At 43.2% G+C, this 24,877-nt stretch overlaps 1 protein-coding gene across 4 annotated transcripts in view; it reads left to right on the top strand.

The window, feature by feature from the left end:
• Positions 1–24,877, top strand: part of LOC114880254 — a 54,411-nt gene that overhangs the window by 11,471 nt on the left and 18,063 nt on the right. For 2 of the 4 annotated variants that reach the window (XM_029196087.2, XM_029196086.2), the window contains exon 1: positions 7,334–8,175. The exons of 1 other annotated variant lie outside the window; for it this stretch is intronic. In XM_029196087.2, coding sequence (XP_029051920.1) covers positions 8,130–8,175 — 46 coding nt within the window. In that variant the 5' untranslated portion in view covers positions 7,334–8,129. Of the gene's footprint in view, positions 1–7,333; positions 8,176–24,877 lie in introns of those variants that run through there. One more of the 4 variants, XM_046289100.1, reaches the window with a different exon arrangement.

Here is a 24,877-nt window from a genome sequence, read left to right as displayed (position 1 = left end):
TTCGTCGATTTTCTTCGACACCCCTTGAATCCGGAAGACGCGCGTGATCGTATCAGGAGCGGTGATACGCGGGAACACGGTCCACCCGTGTATTTCTCCATAAATATTTATCACCCTCTTATCCATCCCCATTGTCCTTACGGCTGATAATAAATAAAGGGATGACAAACGTGAGAGGTGGCACTCGGGGAAATCGGGGACACGTTCGACCGTCAAAATTCCACGGGACTGATATGATTCCTTTTTATCTAGCCGTTGAATCCATCACGTCACCCTGTATATCGACTTCGTCCCTCTCCTTTCGATTTTCTACCTCCTTCTCTGCGGCCGTTCTCTCCCGAGAGTCGTTTCACGAATTCGATCGACGCCGACCAGAAGATACGTCGAGCTGCCGCGGATAACGTTGTATTTTCCTCCGGGCCGTGACCCCTTTCGAGAAGGATCGTCTCTGGTAAGAGCGTTAACGGGGATTTCGTCGTCGCGATAAAGCAATTGCGTTAGCCCCGGCCATTTTCAGCCGCTAACTTCCCTGGATTCTTCGGTTCAGCTCGCCTGATGGACTACCTAACTACTTCGCTCCGAGTCGCTTATTCGTCCAGGGTTATACACGCCCTTGGAGCAGAACCTAAGAGTAGAAATATCGTGTACAGAAGGTATACTCGACGTTAAGGAAAATGGAAGTGGCACAGAACCATTGGGGCACTTACCGAAGGCATGAGCCTTGGGTAGTAGCTTTACCAATGGGGCATTAACGGTATCCAGGGGTGAAAATAACATGTAAATGTCTTATTCAAACGTAAAATTCAAATTAGGATGAGTGGAGGAAGGTGGAAGTGCTAAAACTTATAGGGACGTATCCCAAAGACATAGGCCCAAGACACAGGGGACCTACTGTATAGCCTTCCCAATGGGGCATTAGTGGATCACTTATCTGCTAAATATTTCAGAAATAGAAATAACATGTGAATGTCTTACTTAACCCTAAAATTTGCGCTAGAAGGAAGTGAAAGTATTAAAAATCATAAGAATATAACCCAAAGGCATGGGCCCAAGACAGAGGGGACCTACTGTATAGCCTTACCAATGGGGCATTAGTGGATCACTTATCTGCTGAAGATTTCAGAAATAGAAATAACATGTGAATGTCTTATTTAACCCTAAAATTTGCGCTAGAGGGAAGTGAAAGTATTAAAAATCATAAGAACATAACCTAAAGGCATGGGCCCAAGACACAGGGGACCTACTGTATAGCCTTACCAATGGGGCATTAGTGGATCACTTATCTGCTAAATATTTCAGAAATAGAAATAACATGTGTCTTATTTAATCCTAAAATTTGCGCTAGAGGGAAATGAAAGTATTAAAAACCATAGGGATGTAACCTAAAGGCATGGGCCCAAGACACAGGGGACCTACTGTATAGCCTTACCAATGGGGCATTAGTGGATCACTTATCTGCTAAATATTTCAGAAATAGAAATAACATGTGAATGTCTTACTTAACCCTAAAATTTGCGCTAGAGGGAAGTGAAAGTATTAAAAATCATAAGAACATAACCTAAAGGCATGGGCCTAAGACAGAGGGCGTCCTAGGTAGTTTTACCAAATGCATTGTATCCTCCATCTATTTTTCATGGATCACAACTGCTATAAAATGTATATCCATTTATACCACGTGTTTTCGAATTGAACATCGTCATACGGTAAGGGTTGAAATAGCGACCGACGATCCCCTCGACTCGAAAGGGGCATTCACCTCTTACGCTACGAGCATCTGAAACGTAATTACAGCGGAACTAGTGTCCGCTTTGTTCGTTCAAAGCGAAACACCGAATGATCCCAGCCCTTGGTCCTTCTTTTCGTCGAGTGGACGAAACAAAAAGGCTGGCTCTTGGTCGAGAAAAGTTGACGCGGAAGAAAGAAGAAGCAAGAAGAGGGATAACCAGACAGCGTGGAAAGGGGAGAGGGGGGGAGAACAGAGGTATGAAAGGAAGTAAAAGGGAGGAGAGACAGGGTCCAGGTCTGGCAGAGGTGGGTGCATTTTCCGTCGGGAAGACACGAAGTGGGTCATCTCGGGTAGAAGTTGGTAAAAGCGTAAAATGCAAAAGTAAAACGAAGAAGAGGCTCGGAGTAGGATGAGGAGGAAGCTAGCAGCCTGCCGCTGATGTATACTTCGGGGATGATTTGCATAAAGTTTTCACGGCGATCCCGGCGAGACTACGAGGACGAATGCAACAACAACGAGCTATACCAGCTACCCTAGAAAAGGGGAGTAGAAGAGGAAACGGGACCTGGGATCGCGAACGAACGTCCGGACGCCTACGAGAATCCGTTTTTCGCGCCGTTGATTTTCGAACTATCGATCATCATCCGCTTTAGAACGGCTGCCGTAGCATCTGTCGTTATTGAAATCCGTGCTCGTTTGTCTTCCATCCTGAGTAATTACCGATGCGTTTCTATGTTTCTGTTTCCTCCTACCGTGCGGAGACTACCCCGAAGAACCATTTTCTTTTCTTCCATCGTTTTTGGGTCACGACGAAACCGTACTCCATGATCAATGACATTCCTGCTCGAGAGAAAAGAGAGAAAAAAAAAAACAAATCAACTAGATTGTTCCGCGTATCAAGATAAATCAAATTTTCCCAGAATCAGACGATCTATTCGAATTCCTGGTACTTAAAATCAACCCTCGAAACTAGGGGATCAATTGTATTCCGGGAGGCCGTAATTCCACGATTCGAGGGAAATATTTTCCTAGCAACGAGCGAACGTCACTTCGGACCGTTCTGCGAGCGGCCTTACTTAATGAGATCTAGGAAATCCTGAACAACTTTAATTGGGCCTGCTGACCCCTATGCCAATTGACTTTCCACGTATAACGCATTGGCTATCTGCTTCTGGTGTCCTTCTGGCGCACAAGTCGGACAGCTGGCGTTGTCCAGCCAGGGGTTATGGACAGAAATTCGGCAGATGTTAGCCACGAGATAATTGCCGGCTCGAATTTTCGCCTGGCTCGCGCCTCCTTGCTATTGTTTCCTGCGATGAGTTTCTACAGCCTCTATCGCGTGCTCCGTACACTTCTGAACGAACTTTCCTAAAGTAGAGTACTTGCTAATTGATATTGTTCACCATAGAGGTAGATTTCAGCGTGGGATCATTTGGAATTAATAATAAAATTCAATTTCGAGAAATGGACGAAAGGACTCGAGTCTTGGCGAGGAGTTCTATCCCTAGGGAATTTTAGTAAATTCATCGAAACTTCATCGCTCATTGATGTATGATCGCTGGAGCTCGATGAAAATGAATTTTTCTTTTTTTTTTTTTTTTTTTTTATTGAGAATGGAGATGGTTGTGTCGATCCACTTCCGGTTGGTAGGCGAACCATGCTCTATAGGAGTTTTCGAAAAATTTCGATCCTTCAAATGGAACGAATGGACCTTCCGGGTAATTGTATGAAATGCGGGCTCCACGAGATGTACGCTTAAACGAGGGTAGCAAATAAAAGCAGCGCGATGGAAGGAGAGGAGGGCTTTTCAATCGACCTGCGCCCATATACGGGCAATATACGTATAAAGTATTGCGTCGTGGTAAAAGGGTCCTTGAAGTGTTCGCAACACTCACAATAATGCGATGCTTCTCTTTGTTTCGACGCGAAACGCTGTATCTTGTCATTGCTCTCGATCCTAGGGATCCCTAGATGTTTCGCTAGTTGCTTTTTCGAATCCATCACTACGAAACACCTTCGCTTTCGGACCATACATTTATCAAGCTTTTCTCATTGGACGTCATCTGAAAAATTGGATTTACTTTTTTCCCCTAGGCTAGTGATTTTTTCCCCTACGCTAGTTACTTTCCCCGGATCCATCACTTTAAACCACACCTTCGAACTGTACATTTATCAAGCTCTTCTCATTGAACGGTACACGGTAAATTGAAGTTTACTTTCCCTTCCCCCGATAGACTAGTTATTTCTTCGAATCTCTGAAACTTCCCTAAAGAAATAACTGTTACCGAAGAAGAACGAGAATCATCTTGCTTATCGAATCCAGTCACGTAAACGCTAGTTCGTAACGTCGTTTCGATATCGTACGCAGACACACGTGCACACGTACACCATCTCTCGCTATCGTTCGTTTCCTGTAACATCGAAGGTATTTAAACGCATATGGCTGGTCGCGCGCATAAATATAGAGCCCCCGTTGGTGGCTCGAGCATACGGCCCTGCCGCCCGCCAGGATAATGAGCACGCGATCGTTACACGCTATCGATGCACGACACGTTCGGCCAGCTGGCATACCCGATCGTTTTGCGAAAAGTATCTTCCCCGTTTGTCATTAGTCCGCGACCCCTTCAACCCTAACCGGTTTCTATATCTCGTGCCCGCCGGAGGAGGGGGTAATTAAGGGAAGGGCTACACAGGCTGAAGGTTTCGATTGTTGAACTTGGGCTGCGTATATGTGATTTTTTGACAGGTGCTGGGATTTTTTGAAAGGGTTGATGTTTTTTGAGAGGTCTGAAGTGCTGGGGGGTAAATTGAAAGATTTCTTTTGTCCTGAAGAAATTTTTTAAAAATAGGGGAACGAACCTGGCGCACGCTTGTAGGTTAATTACAGGCAATGCTAAGACGAAGATCGAGTAGGTTGTGATTAATTAACCCGTCGAATCGACAAATGTTTATCGACTAAACGAGCCGGTTCGATTAATTAACACCGAGCCTATTGTCGTCGCCTCTGGTCCACGTGTTGCGCGTAGCTCGCGACAGAAGGACCCCGGTGCTGGCCAACGAATAAAACGTTAATTATTGCTTGACAATTAGCCGTCAATTAATGCGAAATCGAAACGGCCGATTAATTTCCTGAACGTACGATAAACAACCGTGTCAACGATCGGTTTCGCTGGATTTTAAAATAACAGGGGTGAAAAATTCACGAAATATTCGATCGGAATAAAATCAGAGTTCATTACTTTTTCGTATATTCTTTTGTTACATTTGATAGGAATTAAATGACACAGACGTACACAGTGTTCAATGTTATCAAATTTTTAATTAAAAAAACTATAAAGTTTCACAAAGGATTACAAAATTAAAAATTTTTATTCTTTTTAATTGTACATTGTTTAAAAATCTGAAAAGAGAAAGATCGATCGATTAACATTAAGGAACAAGAATTTTCGGCTTTGCCAAAGGCCGCTTCGTCGTCGATTAACTCGGCTCCGCTTTTCGGCGCTAACTTTTCCGCTTAAAATAACTCGCCTTAACTCAATTATTTCTCATTAAGTCCGCCAGCGCTGGAGCCACTTCTTTTTGTCCGCGCTAACTTCTCCCTGGTCCGCGCACAATGGTCCGCCGGATGCAACGAAGGGATGAAGTTACCTTGTGCACCAGGGACGAATCGCATCGGGGCCGAGCGTGGTATTCGATTAATTTTTACCTGCAACTATCCCCCCCCTCGCCGCGCCTTGTTACCTAACAAAATTTGAAAATTCCAAATGTACTCGCACGGTACATCAATTATAACGTTAAAACGACCGAGTGGAAAGAGGAATAGCCGCGTAATTACTTTCCACGGGTGTTCGTTTCAGCCCGATAATTCCCCAACAGGCTCGTAAAGTTTTAACCAGGGAGGGGAAAAAACCGTGCCGATCGGACCGGTTAAATAATATTCGCGGCGTATACCGCTAATAGAAGCGGAACGTCGGTTTTTGCGTAGGACAAGGGGAGGGAAATGCAGGCGATGTCCTGGCGCAGGCGCGTGTCCTTACGCTGGTCAAAACAGTGTTCCTGGACGGCAGGCACGCTACCGCCGACGATTTATCGCGTCGATTCCTTGCTCGCTTTTCACTCCGAAATAGCGACACATTGTTCCGCGTCTTTCGACGAACCGCTGAAAAATCGCGGACCGCCAGATTTCCTCGCTCGATTTTAATCAATTCCCGGACCCTCTGAATGGGAAACTCGACCGATACCCGTTACCTTGGAACCGCGATTTTTCAACCGATACGATGAAGGGCTTAGGTGTCGGGATACCTTCCTACGACAGCCTCCTCTATTATTCTTTTTCGTTTTCATACTTCCAACGAGATTTAGAGGTATCTTTGTCCGATATTCGTTCGTTATCTGTTGGAATTTTTTAATCGGAATCGAGGATATAACTGAAGTTAAGGTGATTCTGAGATGTATCTACCGTAACAAGAGCAAACCTTGAAATTGGTAATGGAATTAGTCTTTTATTTACCTAAGGATATCTCGTTTTAAGATTAACCGAGCGAAAGAATAGCGGGAACGAGGTTTTACCTGGCCGTTTAATCGGCACGATTACTCGCTCGACATGCTACGGAAGGAAGAATGGCCAGATAAACGTATAAACAAACAGGAATTGTGTTAAACCGTGGAACCGCAATAACAAGCTGCCGCAGTTATCGTCGCGTGTGCATGCAATTATGACCGCACCGGGGGTTACGCTAGTAGTACCCGCTTCGCGATTGCACTATCGCCGGGCGTTTGCTTAAACCTCATACTCTGGCTGGAAAGGATGAACAGCTACGGTAACGTGTCATTAGAAAAAAAAGAAGGAAAAAGAAAATGAGAAAATTAAATTTTGTTAAGTGTACAAAAGGAATTGTACTTGGAAAGCGGCACGAATGTTGACCATTCTTTAATTTTTATCCATGCGAGAAATCTAATTAACTGGTCAAAGGACCGTGTCCTCGTTTAGCCGGGAATAAAAAATTGTTCCGAAGGTAGAAAAACAAATTTTCCGCTGTTGCGAGGTGAATTTTTTCCTCCTGTCTGCTCCACTGTGCCGGGATTTTAAAAGCAGACCCTAGTAACCTTTAAACAAGCCCCAAAAAGAACAAACATCAACAATTACCCTCCGAGCCGTCGGTCCTCAAAGAGGGAAAATTCATCTTCCTTACCAGTGGAAATAAAATAAAGTGATCCAGAATGCTCGATCAGGACAGTGTCACCCCGTAATTACCAGAGAAACCCCTTTCGCTAACACGATCATTAGCAGCGGCCCTATTCGCCGCTCTCCCTTTCACCGATGCCAGAAAAATCTGGAAAAACAAGCAACCAGCCCCGCCTTCCAACCCCCTACCAGTTGATCTCGTTTCAGAAGGAAATCGTTCGGTACGGAATCACGTTGACTCGAAACCGGCCAATTTTCCGGTTACGAATTCTTCGTCGACTCGAGGGGGAGCCGAAACCCCAGCGAGAACAACGTTCCTGAATCATCCCCCACCATTCGGCTCTCCTACGTTACCCGGCATCACTCGGTTCGCATAGGGTCGCGCAACTCCCGCACAGTCGCTCGTGCGTTTTCGTCGGCGCTCGTTCTCGTACGAGACTCTCTCTCCGTGGCTCGAGCCGAACGCAGCAGCAGCGGCGGCTACGACGACGGCCGACGAGAGTGACCGACAAGGACCGAGCGCACGTGGGCGGGGCGACGGGAGGGGGAGAGTAGCCGCGTACGCCGTGACTCGAGAAGTACGAGGGCCAACGAGTGCGACCGAGCACGACCGAGAGCGGTGCTTGGGTGGGAGGATACAGTAGAGTGGAAGGAGATAAAGCTAGTGCGTTCTCGTTGACGCTTATTCGCGTACGCGACTCTATCCGTGGCGCGAGCGAGACGGAGGCACTGCTGGCGACTGGAGCGAGCGAAAGAAACCGATCGGTCGTGGGTGGGAGTTACAGGGTAGGATTGGAGGGTATTTAGCTAGCAGGGTCGCGATCGGACACGCGATCGCCGCGCGACACACGCGTTTTACCCAAATGCCTGGCCGACGACAACAGCAACGGCTGGTTCCTCGCGACGCGTGCCTCTCGCGTGATCGTCACGCGTGCTCGTGCTCGTGAGAGAGGTCAAGGGGAGTCCGGCAGACCTCTCGACCCCCGACTGCTCTATTCTCCACCACCCCTAAGGGCTCATACACGCCTATAAGGCCTGTTTCTTCGTCCTTAGCGAACTCTACTGTTTTTGTGCACACAGTGTGTGTTTGTTTTGTGAGTGAACTTACTGTTTTCTTTACTTTCATTTCTCTCTCTATCTCTCTATTCGGACCGGACCCAGTGAATTTGTTCGAGACCTTTGATTGATTGACCACGAGCTGGAGCTGCGTGTAGAATCATGGACTGGAGAGTGGGACTGCTGCTGATATGTATGCTCGCCGAGGGTGAGTGGCTTTTTAAATGGTTTTTTAGTGGCGATGTCGCGTGACAGATGTCGAAAATTCGCTAGTAGCGTGTAGCACCAATGGAACAGTTTGATGCGAATATTTCTACCGATTAATTGATACGTTAGGATCCAGCTGAAACTTATTGCAAAACTTTTCGCGTTAACCCTTTGCGTCACAAATGGCACCGAGAGTTTTTTGAACTGAAATGAATAGTTAATTAATTAATTAACTATTCTGAATTAATAGAAATTAAATAGTTCACATTGAACTTTAGATATTTTAGTATGCAGATTATATAAAAATTTAGGGATGGGTAAAGGGTTGCTGTTTTTATTCTGATAAAATTTCCTGCTCACTTATTTATTCACCAACTTAACGATACTTTCAAGTAAATTTTCTACCTCCCTTCCTTATTTCAACAACAAAACTGTGTACCAAACAGCCATATAGCTGTAAGTTTATTGTGCACTGCTTGAAAACTTGAAGCAAGAAAAGAGGTGAATAAATTATAATACCATTCAACCCGCAACGAATGCCGGATCATTTTGACTCGGTATGTATTGTATTTCCCCCCTCTTTATAAATTTTCCATTGAATTAGAATGATGTGGGTCAAAATTTATGACTATGGTCACCCTTTAGTACTAAAAAAACAACTTTCTTCCGTCGAATCGATATATCCCAATATTTTCTATCGTTCCACTTGCATAAAAAAATAGCTATTTTCATAGGGAGGCCGGTTTGAAAAACTCGTTTCACCGAACGAGTATAAACAACGACACCCGAAGCAATTCTCTCTGTACCGCTTTGGTACTCTGCCATTTGACCCAATTACCAGCTTCCGGCGTTCAGTTTTTCCGGCTGCTTTTCCGCGGGATCTTCCGGAAAACACGGAAGAACGGAGGAAGGGTAAAATTTGCGAGATTCGATCGTGGATAAGCGAAGTTGTATCGCGGTTCGATCGATAGATGGTTTGCGAGTCGAGCACGCGCTCGTTTCAAGCTCCAATTTCCTGATGGAAGTGGATTAATATAATTTGATGGCACCCTCCCATCATCCCTCCTCCTCCTTTTCCTCCATAGGGAATTATGCATCTCGCGGCTCGATCTTCATGCGAATAGCCTTGACAGCGATGGCTTGGAATCGTTTAAGGTTTGATGGAAATGTCTAGTGGATCGGGATGTCATTAAATCGGTTGTAGAATCCTTCAATATTTATTCTACAATCTGATTCCATTAATTGGAAACGGGAGAACATCTACCAGATACTTGTGCGTCTATCTGATTTGAAAGCTGTATCAATAATGCAACAAAATAATTAAAACAGCCTCTTCTTTTGTTTCGCGCGATTCTTTGCGCAAAAACAAATCGAAAAGTTCTTTACCGTTTTGCAATCCAACGCTTCGTTCTCGAGATATAAGCGATTGAAAATTAGCCGCGCAACTTCCGGGGAGTCAGCTATTTGCTCGGCCGCCATTGGTCCAAGCGTAGCACCCCGGAAGTCGAAACTTAAATCGCTTGTATCTCAGAAACGAAGCCTCCGATTGAAAAACGATAAAAGACTTTTCAGTTTGCTTTCGGACGAAGAATCCATAGCTCACATGCAAATGTCTTTTTTCCAATTATTATTCTAACCTATCACATACGTATGTGTGATTACTTTTGAAAAGAGTACTTGACTCCGGAATATTTTGCATCGATTAACCAGAAGTGCATGCTGTAAAGTCGAAGTTCTCATTGAAAATCACCCTATCAAGAACGTATTTTCGTTACCCGCCAATCAACACGAGAACCGTCAATTATTTCGAGCAAGTTGCACCCCCTTCTTTCTCCTCCCTCGTTACCAGCCCTCTCCGTTCCTTTCGCGTACAGGTGTCGGCACGCGCTTAGATCCCGTGATATCCGTCGTTGCTTAACGATAACGATCATAATAATTTAATTTAACAGTCGACCAGAGAAAGAGGTCACAGTCGTGCATCGATCTTCCACGAGATGCAGCTAGCAAATATTAAAGATCCACGACTACCACCCACAACCCTGACCCGTTTCTGAAAACCGCCCTACCTAACCTAACCCCTCGTTTCAACGTGTTTTTTTTCTCCCTTCTTTTTCTTTTGCATTCTTTTTTTGTTCCGCGATGTTCACGGTCCATCTCGAGCTCATGAGAAACGCAAACGAGAAAGAGAGAGACAGGTGGATCGTTCGTTGGGTCCAGTTTGGCTTCCAGCTTTTCCTTGAAATAATAACCAGAACCAATTGCCTCTTTCCTTAACCATTTCTTCGGCTCGATAAATAGAAGTTTCGATAGACGGGGGAGTCTTTGAAAATTTCAATTCCGTTCCAATACACGCTTTAAATAACTCTTTTGATCTTCGCTATGAAAGAAGACACTCGAGGACTGAGAAGGTACTTGGAACGTTAATCACCTTTACAAAGCAGTTTTCTTTCTTACGAGGCAAACTGAAATTTTCATGAAGAATAATCAAATAATTTTTCGCTTGTATTTATAGCAAAAAAAAAAAAAAAAAAGAAAAAATGGAATACGACACGAAGGATCGATGGTTTATCGAGTAATGATCGCGTTCTACATTTCACGAGCCCTCTTTTCTATCCAACAAAGAACCAATCAGCCTATTGAACTCTTGTTTCAATTAAAAACCTGAGAAACAGAGATAAAAGCACTTAGCTCGAATGGTTTAATGACGCGCACGATTGTCATCGTCGTTGCGTGTTCATTTCGATACACGGTTTTCCCTCCAATCGAACGACGGTTTAAACGGTCGATCGAGAGTACGAACGTGAGGGGAGGGCTGGAGAATTCATTTGCCCGATACTGGTATCCTATTCTCGCGGCAATTCCATTAAAATCCATGAAACCGTCCGGTTGGTTATTAAGCCGCGCCATCATATCGCCACAGAGGACGATATTCCTCTCGCGACATCGCATTAACGATAATGGAGGTGGAAGAAAATAAAACGAGTACCCTTTATCGATTCCGTGGAATCTATACGCGGGTGTACGTTTGTCATCGATGGAAATCGGTCGTAATCGTTGCCCGTTGGAAAATAGAAATTCATTTGTTCATTTTCGAAAGGGGAACAGGGTTCGAGGATGGTAATTTTTCAACTGGCGCAACCTACAACGCTCGACAGTGCCATTTTTCATCGTACGAAAATCGAGTTGTCCGTTTCCTCATCCGGTTTTTCTATTCCCAGTTACTGGTTTTTGATACGACTCGAAATTTCGCATTCTCGATCAACCAGAGGTGCCATTTTTTCCCAAATTTTCTGGATTAAATAATTAAATGTTTTGTTGAAAACTCAAGGGTCTTGGTAGTTTAATGGAGAAGAGTAATTGGGGCTTAAGGCCTGATTACAGGCTTATTCATTAATGACTGTAACCTATTATAACGAGGGTACTTTAATTGTCAGGTGCTTCCCTTTCTAACCCTCGAATTTTACAATTTAACCCTCTGACTACGAAAGAAATATTTGAAAAATATCTTCGAACTTCAAATGTATACCAAGGGGAAAGAAATACTTCGATCCATTACGTCTTACGTGTTATTGAAAGGAATTTTCCAAGTACATATTTTAATATCTTTGAAAAAAAAAATATCAAACGCGATAGTGTGTAGTACGTAGTAAACAAAATCCAAGGAGAAAGTAGATATCAATGCAAAGAATACTTATTGAACATTTTGTTCCTCATTATCAATTTCGGATATTTTTAAAAATATTTAATTACCAATTATTATTCAAGGCATTTCAATAAATTAGTAAATTAACAATAGCTTAAAAAACTACTTAAAACTGGATATTTTTAATTTATTTGCAATTATTTATTTTTATAACCTCTAAGAATGGTATCAAATCTCCGGGTACCATTTTTATCAGTAGTCCGGGAACAACAAGTCGCAGCGACTGATATGCGAATATCGCGCCATCAGTATTGATGGTTTTTTCCGTCAGTGCGCCGCAGTCGAAAGGTTAAATACAATTTTATAATCGAAGATAAGTAATGTAATTTACCAGAGATAAGTTGGATAGATGGAAGAATTAAAAATTCCATTTTCAAGCAATGTAAACCTATCTGCGTTATTGGTACGAGGCTTCAACGCCCCCGCAGAGTACGAGAGGGATGAAATAAAGGGATGGGTGGAGATCGAAAATTGGGGCGCAGCTCGTATTGCGGATTGATCTGGCCGCGATAAACCGGAAGCAACGTGGCATTTCGCGTGCACAGGCATTAACGCGACCGCGGGATCGACACTCGACCCTCGTTCAACAATTATCTTACGAAGCTTAGGCGTGCAAGAGAGGGTGTACACGGTATGAGCGAACCGTCAGGAAATGGGTCGATGTAATGGGTACGCGAAGTCCTCGGTGAAAGTTGCACGATACACGCGTTTGGTTACCTTGTTTCCACCCTCCCTCACGCAATTCACCCTATATGGTAAATGTAGCATCCTCTCCGGCCTGCGTCGAACATCCATGTTCCCTGCTGCTCTTGGCTTACGGCTACTCGATCTTTCAGGATCCTGCAGGTTCTAATGGTTCCAGTGTAATTTAGAGTCATGTAGGTTCTAATGGTCCACTGGAATTTTGAGTCTACTATGCTCTCATAGCCCTGAGTAATTCAGGATCTGTGGGATTTTGGAGGGTCTTGGTTCGGACCTGTAGGTCTGGACTACATTAGACTAATAGGAAGTCCTATTCTAATCGTAGGTTATAAGCTATCGTAGGTTATAGGGCCATAAGCTAAACTCCACTACTGTGGGTACTGGGGCATCATAGGCTACATTAGACCACCAGGACCTATAGGGACATAGACTAGGACTAGACTACTGTGGGTGCTGGGGCATCATAGGCTATACTAGACCACCAGGACCTATAGGGACATAGACTAGGACTAGACTACTGTAGGTGCTGGGGCATCATAGGGTATACTAGACTACTAGGACCCATATGGTCCTAAGTTTACTAGATCATTAAGGAACCTTCAAGGCCTTAGCTAAGAGTAGGTATAACTCTTTGCTATAGGGTCCTAATTGTAAGTTTACTAGACTATTAGTGGACCTTCAGGGCCTTAGGCTACACCACCCTACCAGTAAATCCAAATTATTATTATTATCTTACCTATAGGATCCTAGGCTACATGAAACTATTAGGACTTAAGGATCCTTAAGTGTCCTGACTCACAATCGAATCACACCTAACGTCCAGATATTTTATAATTGATCTTTAATATAAATTTTACTGGAATTTTGGGTCTACTATGCTCTCATAGTCCTGGGTAATTCAGGATCTGTGGGATTTTGGAGGGTCTAGGTTCGGACCTGTAGGTCTGGACTACATTAGACTAATAGGAAGTCCTATTCTAATCATAAGTTAATAGGGCCATAAGCTAAACTCCACTACTGTGGGTACTGGGACATCATAGGCTACATTAGAGCACCAGGACCTATAGGGACATAGACTAGGACTAGACTACTGTGGGTGCTGGGGCATCATAGGGTATACTAGACTACCAGGACCTATAGGGTCTTAAGTTTACTAGACTATTAGTAGACCTTCAGGGCCTTATGCTACACCACCCTACCAGTAAATCCTAATTATTATTATTTGCTTACCTATAGGACCCTAGGCTACATGAAACTATTGGGACTTAAGGATCCTTAAGTGTTCTGACTCACAGTCGAATCACACCTAAACTCCAGATATTTTATAATTGATCTTTAATATAAATTTCTGTAGATCCGATAGCCCGCTGCCAGAAAGCGACGTTCCCAAAATCAATTTTTAATATCCGACAAACGCACGTGGCCCGACGGAAGCCTCGGTGCAGCTTGTCGTTGAAACTTTCATTATTAATAAACCGTCAGGATTTTTCCCATATGGCGACACCTCTGACCCTCACCTGGGTCCACCGACAAGCCTATCTAAACACATCTGATGACGCTTAACCGATACACCCACGAACGAGCACGCGCCCGTGAATGGGCGACGGGTTTGTGTGGGTCAGTGGCTCCCAAATTTCACCTCGGCCGGATATTAAGCGGCGAAATGAGAAGCTTTTCGCGTGTACTTATCTTTCTGGAGGATCTTCTCTCGATCTGCCTTCATAGAAATCATCAAGGTTTTCTTTTTCCTTGCAACATTTATCTTCAGCTCTTATCTTTCGTCGAAAAATATCAAACATTATTTACCGTCAGTATTAGAGTACCCAAGGTGCCTTTCAGTTTTAAAATTAATTTTCTCCAAAACGGCACGTCGGATGAAAAGGCAGCATCAAGTATTTTTTTTTAAATAAATAAACACCTGGTGGACGTCGATGGGAGCCACTGGGGACAGGGACACGTGAAATTTTTCCAACGTCACGGTACACCGCGTGCGTCTGAAATGCACCAGCAGATGGTACTCGTCATACATGGGCGTGCCAGCGGCGTCGGAGGCGGCCGCTTTAATCGCTCGAAATCGTCGTTAATTGAAAATGAGTCAATTTACGCGTAACACGAGAGTCACGAGTGGGTAACGTTGACTCGGATGACCGAAACTCACGTCCTTGGGACGGGCAACCCCTTACATCCGGTCTGGGTGACGATGACAATGGGTGCGCTCTGATGAAACAAACTGTTTTTTTTTTTCTTTCGTGGATCATCTTCACCGAGACTTCTCTAATTTCTGTTTCAATTCGGGTAAAATGAATGCCAGGGGCGGATCTAGAAGCCTTTAAAGGGGAAGGATAAAATATTTTATTCTTTTGTTATTATTCATTGGAAAACGAGGAATTTAAGAACCATTTGCCATTTTCTTCTTTTCTTCTTTTTTTTTTTAATGAAAATTCATACGCGTCCAGCAAACGGTGCGCTAGCAATTTGTCCGCCAGGTTTCCGCGGATCAATAACCTACTTTTGTGATTAATATATACGGTACACCGTCCAGGATTATTCGAATGTTCGCTTTTAATACGAGCCGCAGCAGCAGTTTTAATATCTTCCTGTCGTAGAGATAAGACTCCCTCCGGTTACCAGTGTACAACCGTATAAAATATCTTTAAGCTTCATTGTATCCCTTATTCTCAATCATCCCGAGCCTTCAGCTTCCTCTTCTGTTATTAATTTCTTGAATCTAAATCATTTGAAATCTGAAACTTCTTTTTAAACGATCCTCTACCGTTTTAACGACTCGGGATAAATGGTTGGCAATTTAAATAATTTATTTTTGAAATTTTAGTCAAATATTTAAGAAAAGGAAATTTGGAAGGGGAAGGCTTTTCCCTATTACACGAAAGTCCAGGGATCAAATTTAAACGGAAGGAAATGTTTTTATAAAATTCCTATGGTGGAGTTTTCTAAATTTCGAATCGTATTGGAAACTTTGGCGAAATCGAAGTAAGAAGAAAAACAGTGAAGCAGCCCGGGTTTAATTAGAAAACACGCGTCTAGCAGAGAAAAATCTGAGCTTTTCCGCGCGAAACAGAGGGGCATTAAGAGCATTGTACGAAAGTGGAACGGTAATTTCCGTTTCCCCGCGAGTTCGCCAGTTATTTCGAGTCCGAATTACTCGCTCTTTACCCGCCCCTTTAGGATTAGGGAATTTCTCTATGTATCTGTGTACGCCTGGGTGCTATGTATTTGCAGCACACGTCTTTTCATCGATGGCCCTGGCGAGTTTTAATTAATCACGTTTCCGCGAGCGCGCACGCTATTATATTGCAACTTCTCCATTGGACAAGTTGGAAGCATTGTTTAACCTTTTGTTTGGTTCGAACGATCGATGAAGGAGGTTAACGAGGCCGATTCCACGGATAATGTTTCCCCCAGTTCTCTCTTCTTGTTGATGGGGAATTTCCCTAGTGTTGCCTGAAGGGATATAAAATTTCACTAGGGGCCCCTGAGCGACGACAACCCGCCGCCCGACGAGCATCACGGTGTACTCGAAACGTGGAAAGTCTGACAGAATTCGATGACATAAAAGTATGACGAAACAACACTCTTTAATTCGAATTAAAGATTAAAGTTTAATAAAAATAACCACCTAAGAGTTTCATTAATATTATTAATAGAAAATGGGTGGTTCTTCAGTGGAAGCAGAAATAATGGACGAGCAAATTAACAGTTTAGTACACAGCTTTGTGGGATCTAGGCTAGGAGTCTTCTGTACATTAATGAAGGTCTATTATATAGTAGAAAAGCTTTGTAGACAGTCTGAAAATTAGTGGAGGGTTAATCGCGGAATATTGCTTCCTTAAACCAGCTGGAGATTACACGGCCATTTATGTCTACATAAATTAAAAATGTTAAGTATGAAAGAAGCCTTAAATCTCTCCTTTAAAATGAATGGCTATCGGAGATTTAATAATATCGGGCCTGCGTTAAGTACAAAGAATCCTAGGGAACCCTAGTTTTCTCAAAGTTCCTTTTCCCCTAGCAGACATTCATATCAAAGAATATTAATTTTTTAAAATCTTTTTAAAGTCAATACATATCTAAATCATCATAGAAGATGCTGGGAAGCCTCAGTTCCATTTTTCCCCTAGAAGTAGTATCTACATGAAAACACTCACCGTAGGATAATTCTTCCACGTAGGAACAGATGCAATCAAACTTTCAAGCATAATCCTCTTCTCTCTCTTTTTCAATTTTTTTTTCTAACTGAGAGAAAAAAAAGCCCTGATAAAATAGGTCGAGGCTCTTTTCGAGCGGACATGCGCGTGTATACGTTCTCTGCCGATCGTCCGAGAGGTTAGGTCGGTTATATTTCGTGCACAATCGCGACATGTGAAACCAATCCGCGGTCCGCGTTTCCTCCGGCACTGTTCCGCAGATACCAACCCCCTCTCGACAGAATTACTTCCGTGTTTAGAAAATAAACGGGGTGGGGTACGGACTGAGCGTGGAAAACAGGCGCACGCCACACTCCACCTTGGCGTATAAATATTTTCTTCCTAGATGCAAACAAACTCCCCTTTCCGAAGCCGAGATTCGATGCTGTGTCGGGTTTATTATTTTGATCGATTGCTGCCCAAACTGTGTAACACAATGATCGTGAAAGGGGAATATACAGGATGTTTCAAAAGAAGAGTATTTTTGAAAATATTTTAAAATTCTACCACAGCTTTCTAAAATTATAATTTGTGTGTCTAAAGACGTAGATCTACGGTCTTTGTTACCAAAGAGTTAAGTAACACCAGACGTTTCAGATTTTTAATCAGGTTAGGAAATCTAGGGATCCCTAGATAAAAATCCCTAGTTATCCCGGTGCTTGTCAGATGAGTTTCCGAAGCGACGAAACGGCGACTGGTCGAACAGGCAGCTATGGCGGATATTTTGCCGCAACAATGAGCCGACTTACCGCGGAAACGACAAACCCTGTCGATAAAACGAGCCCGGTACACGCTAATGGCTGGATTAACAGACAAGATTTATTACTATCATTTTAACGGTATTATAACGCTCGAAACAGTCAAGATATATTAATGGAATTTATAATCAGCAAAGTAATATTGCCCCGGTTATAATTGCCCCTTTGTTAAGCAGATATATTTGCACGGATTTACAGATATCTTTGCAACTGATTATAACCTTAAACAGTTTTTATTCTTGCTCATGGCAGCCATAAATCACTGGTTTTATTTTTATAAATGTCGCCGGGCGAGGGGAGGGTGAAATCTTATTAAGTTTATTCCATCGGAAAACGAGGCAAGGATAAATCACTATAGATATTTTTTCGGAATAAAATCTCGAGAATTTTATTCCACAGCTCCACTCTGTATTGCGAATAACGGTCAGTGGAGCCAGTGTCGGTATCAGCGCCACTTTAAAATACATTTATATCGACTTGTTCCCTGTTGCAAAATCCTCCGATTCGCTGGAATTAATAATAAGATCCCGGGAAGTTGGGAACTAAGTGACTTCTACACGATTCGCTTCGAGTTGCTTTCGAAACTCCGTTAAATTAGTCCAAGTTACCCTATCACCGATGTCCAATATTGATCAAGGTTTGACGGTTCAACTCGTGCCATCAGTTCCTATAGAAATTTGCCTGCTGTTTCTGATTTCGATCGATGAATTTCATCCTTGGGATTTAATTAAATATCTGGGAGATAGATGTTGGGAGAAGAAAAAAAAAAGAAGAAGAAAAAGAAAATATTTGTAAGAGTGAAATGTATTCCCTCGTACGAACATTCATAAGGGAGGCAGTGTTATAGATGACGGTGGTGGTGTTGGTGGTGGTAGTGGCACGGCTTCTCTATTTATGCACTCTCACGAGCGTAGACCAAAAATGGGCCAACCCTCTGAAGAATTCGCGTCAGAAGCGTATCTTGTACATATAAACTTATTGAAGCTGTCCCCAAAAGCGTGAAACCAAACGAAACACGTGTACCAACGTCTGGCTGGTTACTTTCCGTGTTTCTGTAAACAAGCGATCCGTGTCCCTTTAACGACCGGCTAAATTTAGTGTCCCATACTTTCGAACGCCATGAAAAATCCAGCCGATAAATAAACCCGTTTATTCGAACGTTAATTAGAAGAAGTGTATCGCGAACGATGCATCACGGCTTCGAAACCGGGCGATAACGTCGAACATCGTTCAAGTATTACTGCGAAACGTATTACCGGCGGAATTCTCTAGTTATTTCTCGTCCCCCCCACCTGTTCGCCTTGCATCCTGGAAAACACGTTAAATAAATCAAGAATCTCTCGTCGGCAGCACGGCCGGCAAACAGCGTGAAATTTGTCTGTTTTTAATTTAATATTTGCCACGTCGCGCGGGGATAATGCAAATTTACATCGTCTAGGTGGCACGCATGTGCATCATGGGCGTTCGCAATAACGAGCCGAGCGGAGGCTCATGGGAAATAAAATGTGTTGGACGAAGTAGGAAAACAAACAAATTTAGTCGTTTTTCTGATTTTTTTTCTTTTTATTTGTGCGTTTAAATATCATTTAATTATGCTATGAGTAATACAACGTTTAACTTAACTTAACCTAACCTAACTTCTAAAGTTCATTTTTATCTGACTCAAGTTACTTAGACCCAAAATTGGGCTGCACTTTGCCTTAGGGGACCAAAAATGGATGGTTAAAAAATATCAAATCTTATCATTTTTGACCTGAAACAATTTAAAAGTTTAGGAAACCAGTGGTTTTACTGGTTGTTATAAATGCTTCTACTCATAAATGCCTGGTTAAGTTATACATGTATGTATTTTTAAATAAGGTGAATGAACCATGAGTAGAAACAATATGGCGTCGTACTAACCTGTCCAACTCCACTGAATACGTACACAATTGTATTTTTTAAACTATTGTTTTCCTAAACTTTTCATTTATACTTTTGGATATTTCAGATTAAAAACTACAAAATTTAATATTTTTCAATTTTTGATCCTCCAAAACGAAGTTTTATTGTTGATGGTGCCTTTAAGGGAAGATTAATCTTAATCAAGATCCCTTTCGACCCTTTTCGAAACTGGTGTTCCTATGCTCGTGCCCATTGAAACCTTTAGAAATGCCTTGCCTCTTTGTCGACGTCATAACGTCACCCTTTCCGGCTCTCCCTCGATCAGCACCCTCAAGTTGCATCGTTTCGCCATTATTTTCTAAGGTATCACAAATCCATCGAAGCTTTTTCTGCACCGATGAGGCCGAAATCACGGACGGTAGATGAGAAAGTAAGTACTTCGTCAATAAGGCGAAGGAAAGGCTGTACGAGTCGAAGGCGTTAATTACGAGGCGGTTCGTTAAGGCCTGTCGACTGGTATCGGGGCCGGTGTGCACTTATCTACGCGTTAACCGTACTCGGCTAATGACAACGAATGGAAAATGATGGCTGGTAATTCGTTAACTGAGTAAAGGCTCGCCAGGCATCGATGAACAGGCTACGGAGGAGGCTAGTAATAATCCGCGCTATGTTGCTAGGGAATTCGCTCGATAGACACTGTTTATAACCTATAATTAACTATTATTAAGATTTAGTAGCTGAGGTAATAAGCTGCTTCAATCGACCCACCCTGAACAAACACAATTCCAAGGAGACTGTAACTTCTAATCCTCGATACAATTTATAAATCTCTTTTTTTTCTGGAAGAAAAATATCCCCTTATAACCAGTAATGGAGGTAGCCACACTTTTATCGTCTGGATAGTGTTCTCGCGTGGCGACCCCCTATTTGTCGTCATAAACCTGAACAATGGCGTGGCCAGAGCCCGAAATTCCAAGGTTGAAGAAGTTGTACGGACAGTGGGACGATACCATCACGGGGGGAATCCAGGGAGTTCCCAAGGAGGGCATGGTTCCTATAACCTAGGAACCTAGGATCTATCTTATAGTAGATCTAGGGAGTTCCTAAGTAGAGCCTAATGGAGATCCTTAGAACCTAACCTAGAAGCTCCTAGGACGAGTGGCCATAATTCTTTCTTCTTCTTCATCATCAAATTTCCATTTTCTGTCGTCTTAAGACGCCACGCCCTTTTACGAGCCTCTTGTACCAAAGGGTAATATCGTGTTCAATCTTTCTTTTTTCTTTTTTCTCGAGGATAATTTAGCCGGCTAGAGCGTGTGCAGTGTCGATTAGCCGGGTCACGTGACCCGGGCTTAAATCCTGCCACGTATCCTCGGTGAAAATAATTTTCTCGCACGAACCGACATGCTTTCCTGCTACATTGCCATGGTGTATCAAGACTGTCGTATATCTTCCAGAAAGATATTACGATGTTACGTACCTTACGCGTTTCTTATATAGGGGGTGTCTCGAAAACAGCGTCAAATCCCCTCCCCCTCCAATGAAATCACCTTTAATGAAAAGTGAAATTTGGTAAAAAATAGGGTACAATAATAGACGTGTCAGAAGTAGTGGTAAACACTTTGAGAGAACGGTGGATGCAATTTTTGAATAGACGGTGAACGAATATAGGTATTGCTGAAGTTTGGTCGATAGATTTACACGCGCCTTATATATTCCCTCTTTCGTGCTTATCACCGCGTTTCACCCCTGTATTTCCCGAACATTTACTTTCAATACTTCCGCTACTTATCGGAAAATATTACGCGACAAAAGGTGAACGCAGAGATCGCTTCTTTATCCCTTAATTTCCTCCGCATCCCCCCCCCTCCGTCTTCTATCGATGCTGCCGCTGCTGTTGCTTCGCCTCGTTCCGAGCGTTATTGCTTCCTTCCCAACCACCGTGATTCAAACACTTTTCAAACTTTCCTCTTATCTTTCTTTTTCATCAAAACGGAAACAACAAAGTAACCGTTTGTGAATTTTTCTTTACCGAAAGTATTTAAATATATATCGTTTAATGCTCGTCGAGTAATCGTAATTAACGATAAGCATCTTCCTGAAAATTAACTAATAAAAGTTCCATTTGCAAACTAAATAATCAGTTGCAAATCCTTTGACACGGTACAAGGAGATTGTCCTAATATCGTGGAACAAGATAGAAAGGATTTCCCTTTGACAATACTGCAAAGCTGTGCCCTCGTTTCTGTAACGTTGTAACAGTATAGGATCAAGTATGGCTCTCGAGTAGAAATCAGAAGAGAAATAGGTAAAATAACAAAGGGCAGCGTAAGAGAGTTGAACAGAGCGTTGCTCTGTTCGACCATAACCAAGAAACAGCAACGCCCTCTTTGCTCCACCCCCTTTTTCTCCATGGATCCTACAATAACACTCTGGAACAAATAATAATAGCAGTTTCGTGGAGACGTCGTTCAGATGAAGGCAAATAACGCGACTCGAGCAAACTTTCATCAACTCAGGGACGGAGAAGGGGGGTAAAGGGGATAAGGGGGGGATAAAAAGAAAGGGAGAGAAAAAAAGAAACTTTGTCCTTGGCTGGATCAGTGAAATTGCGATTTAGTCATCAGCCGTGACATCGCCCGTTAGATAGCAGATGGGAGAAAGAGACGAGAAAAGAAATAGAGAGCTCTGCATGAAAATTGGAAACTCTTGGGACAAAATGAAATTCACTGGTTTGAGTTCTGCCGAGATTGGGGACCATCCTCGACCGAATGTTTATCGTTGTATGATAATTTCTTGAAATTGAACAATTAGGAGTGATTGAAAAAAAATTATCTTAACGCGTTCTTGCGAACTGCTTAAAGGAAAAGGCGCATCGTTAAGGACCGGTTAGAAGCGAAACACGGCTTATCGACGCCCACGCGGATCGCTACTTCCTGTGTCGTGTTCGCGGTACACCTTTGGAACAACAACAACCGGACATCGAGTGCGTGACGTTGGTCGAAGGAGAGATAAAAAATTCACGCGGCAGATAGTGGACAAACGCATTCGCCGATCGTCCTCTTTGGCCCTCGGGGGAACTCCCGTGAGAATTCTTGCGCGCATGCGTGCGTGCGTGCGCATCCGATCGCGCTATGAATACAATGGCGGCTAGTTAAGCGGGGACCTAGGTTAGGGAACGAATGTCTCGCGCGCAAGCAGACACGTTGAATATCTCGTAACAACGGCAATTGGTTTATTTGCTCCTGTGAACCTATTATGCAAATAACCAAAGAAAGAATTAGTCAACAATGCAGAAGATAAGAGGTACGCTTGCTTTATCTCCAAGTCGGAATGCCCTTGCGTAGCCGGCCTATTCGTCTCGTAAGCAGCTGCTTGCGCGATGCAAATTCGCCTAATTGCAGATCGGCCGCGGCGATAACGCGTTTACGGAAAGCACCGCCTAATAAATTTCGCTAATAACAGAGCACAACGGGAATATATAATGAAGAAATTTGCGTCCCTGTTATTACCGAAGTTTATCTGGGGAAAGGGTATCCTTAGGTGTTCTCTTGCCCGCTACCTTTGCCCTTTTGCTCCTCTATAGTATCCCCTCTTTAATGCACCTTTCGTAGCTCTGGGTCCCTGTCGACCCCGCTCGGTCATTGGGGAGTTAATCCCCGCACAGATGACTGGAGGTGTCCACCTTAACAGGGGCAATCTATTCAGATGATCATTATTCTTTCGCTAAAAGTCCAACGTCTTGAAGGTTTGTTCTTGCATAAATAAATCTTTGTCCTCTTTGTCTCTTCTGTTTCTCCGGATGAAAAGTGGCGGGCCGGGGGGGCGAAACAGAGGAAGAGGCAAGTGCTCGTTGTTTCGCACACGCACATCTACACGGAAGCCAATATTTACACGTCGGAGTTGGCATCGGTTTCCTTTGGTCAGAACCTCTCGATGCTTGCCTCGTATTTATCGTGCAAACGAACGGCGACGATCTCGACGGAAGTTCCGGGGATACATCGGGAGGCAAACGGTGAACTACTTGATCCGAATAAATAAAGGAAAGATACACCTGCGGTTCGTCGATTGATCGGTTGCTATTTCGCGCTTGATCACGGCCTACCGACCGGGGGTTGGTACTTTTCTTTAAACAAACACGTCCCCACTTATGACAGTAATAAAAGAGGGCTGAACGCGAGCGTGGAAATTGTTCTTGACGAAAATTACCTAGGTACACTTTGGGATCTAGGCTACTAGGTCCTTGCCGTCACTGCGTCCTATAACCTCAAAGTAACAGAAGCATCAAGGTCCTAATAGGTACTTAACTATCATCATGGAGTTCCACTTTCAGAGTACCGGTACACTATTTCTCCTCTGTGTCCCTTAATCCAAAAGTTCTCGAGGGTACCATCGAGACACGGTCATAATTAATACACTTATAGTATCTGCCACCATTTTGTGCAATTTTGTCGAAATATGACCGTAAGCGTTCAAATTTGAGGTTAGGTTCCGCGTTAGTGGGTCTAACAAAAATGGCAGCGTCTATTCAGCCATCTGCCGGCAAATACAGGAAATTGTCGTCGTAAAAATACTTTCTCTAGCGACGATCTAGCATCCACTCGTTCTATGCCCTAGTTTTCGATACGGAATTCACAGGAAAACGATGGCTCGCACGGGAAAACGTTTTCCATCCACTTTCTTCTCTGCCCGGCGTTTATACGCACGATTCAATTTTGACAAAGGGTAAACGAGGGACTCGAAACTTTATAGGTTATGAAAGAATAAAGTATCAGCAGGAACAAAGCAACGATCCTTGGTCCCTTGTAAATTTGACCAACCTTAGAATTTTATCGTTCTTGCAAAGTTTCCGTTCGCGAGAAGAGGCCGGGTCCGGCGATAATTATTGAATTAAATTGCCTGGAAAATTTTTGAAATATCCTCTCTTCTCTTCCCTACCAACGTTCTTCGGATTAGCCAAGTTCCCGGAAACTTTCCCAGGAAACTTCCAGCACGGACTTCGAGCAGGGTTTCGGATTATTTAAGACGAGCCGAACCCCCAAACGGGTTATCTGTCGCGAATAAATCCGTTTACTTATTTGCACAGCGTTATTTCCGTCTCTTTTATATACCGGGTGTCCAGAAAGTATGCGCTTACAGTAAATTCCAACTGTACCGTTCAATTTACAGTTCGATGATTCCCTGCTTTTAAGAAGGCGATCCTTTACACAGAAACGGGAAATTATCGAGCGTCCACTGTATATCTGTACTTTTCCAACCGATAGATTGATAGATAGGGATATACAAGTTACAAGCGTATCATTTGTTTGAATACTACTTCCATAGCCCGTGTTCCAATCGCTGGAAACATCAGTCTGGACAGTGGTATTAGATGACAAGCAAGATAACAGATTTGCGTTAATACGTTACCAGGAAAGATCGTTTCACGCGAATAACTAATTAGAGCTGATT

Source organism: Osmia bicornis, chromosome 16 (assembly GCF_907164935.1).
Source record: "Osmia bicornis bicornis chromosome 16, iOsmBic2.1, whole genome shotgun sequence".
In the NCBI taxonomy this organism is placed as follows: domain Eukaryota; kingdom Metazoa; phylum Arthropoda; class Insecta; order Hymenoptera; family Megachilidae; genus Osmia; species Osmia bicornis.
This window is presented reverse-complemented; position numbering and strand designations above follow the sequence as displayed.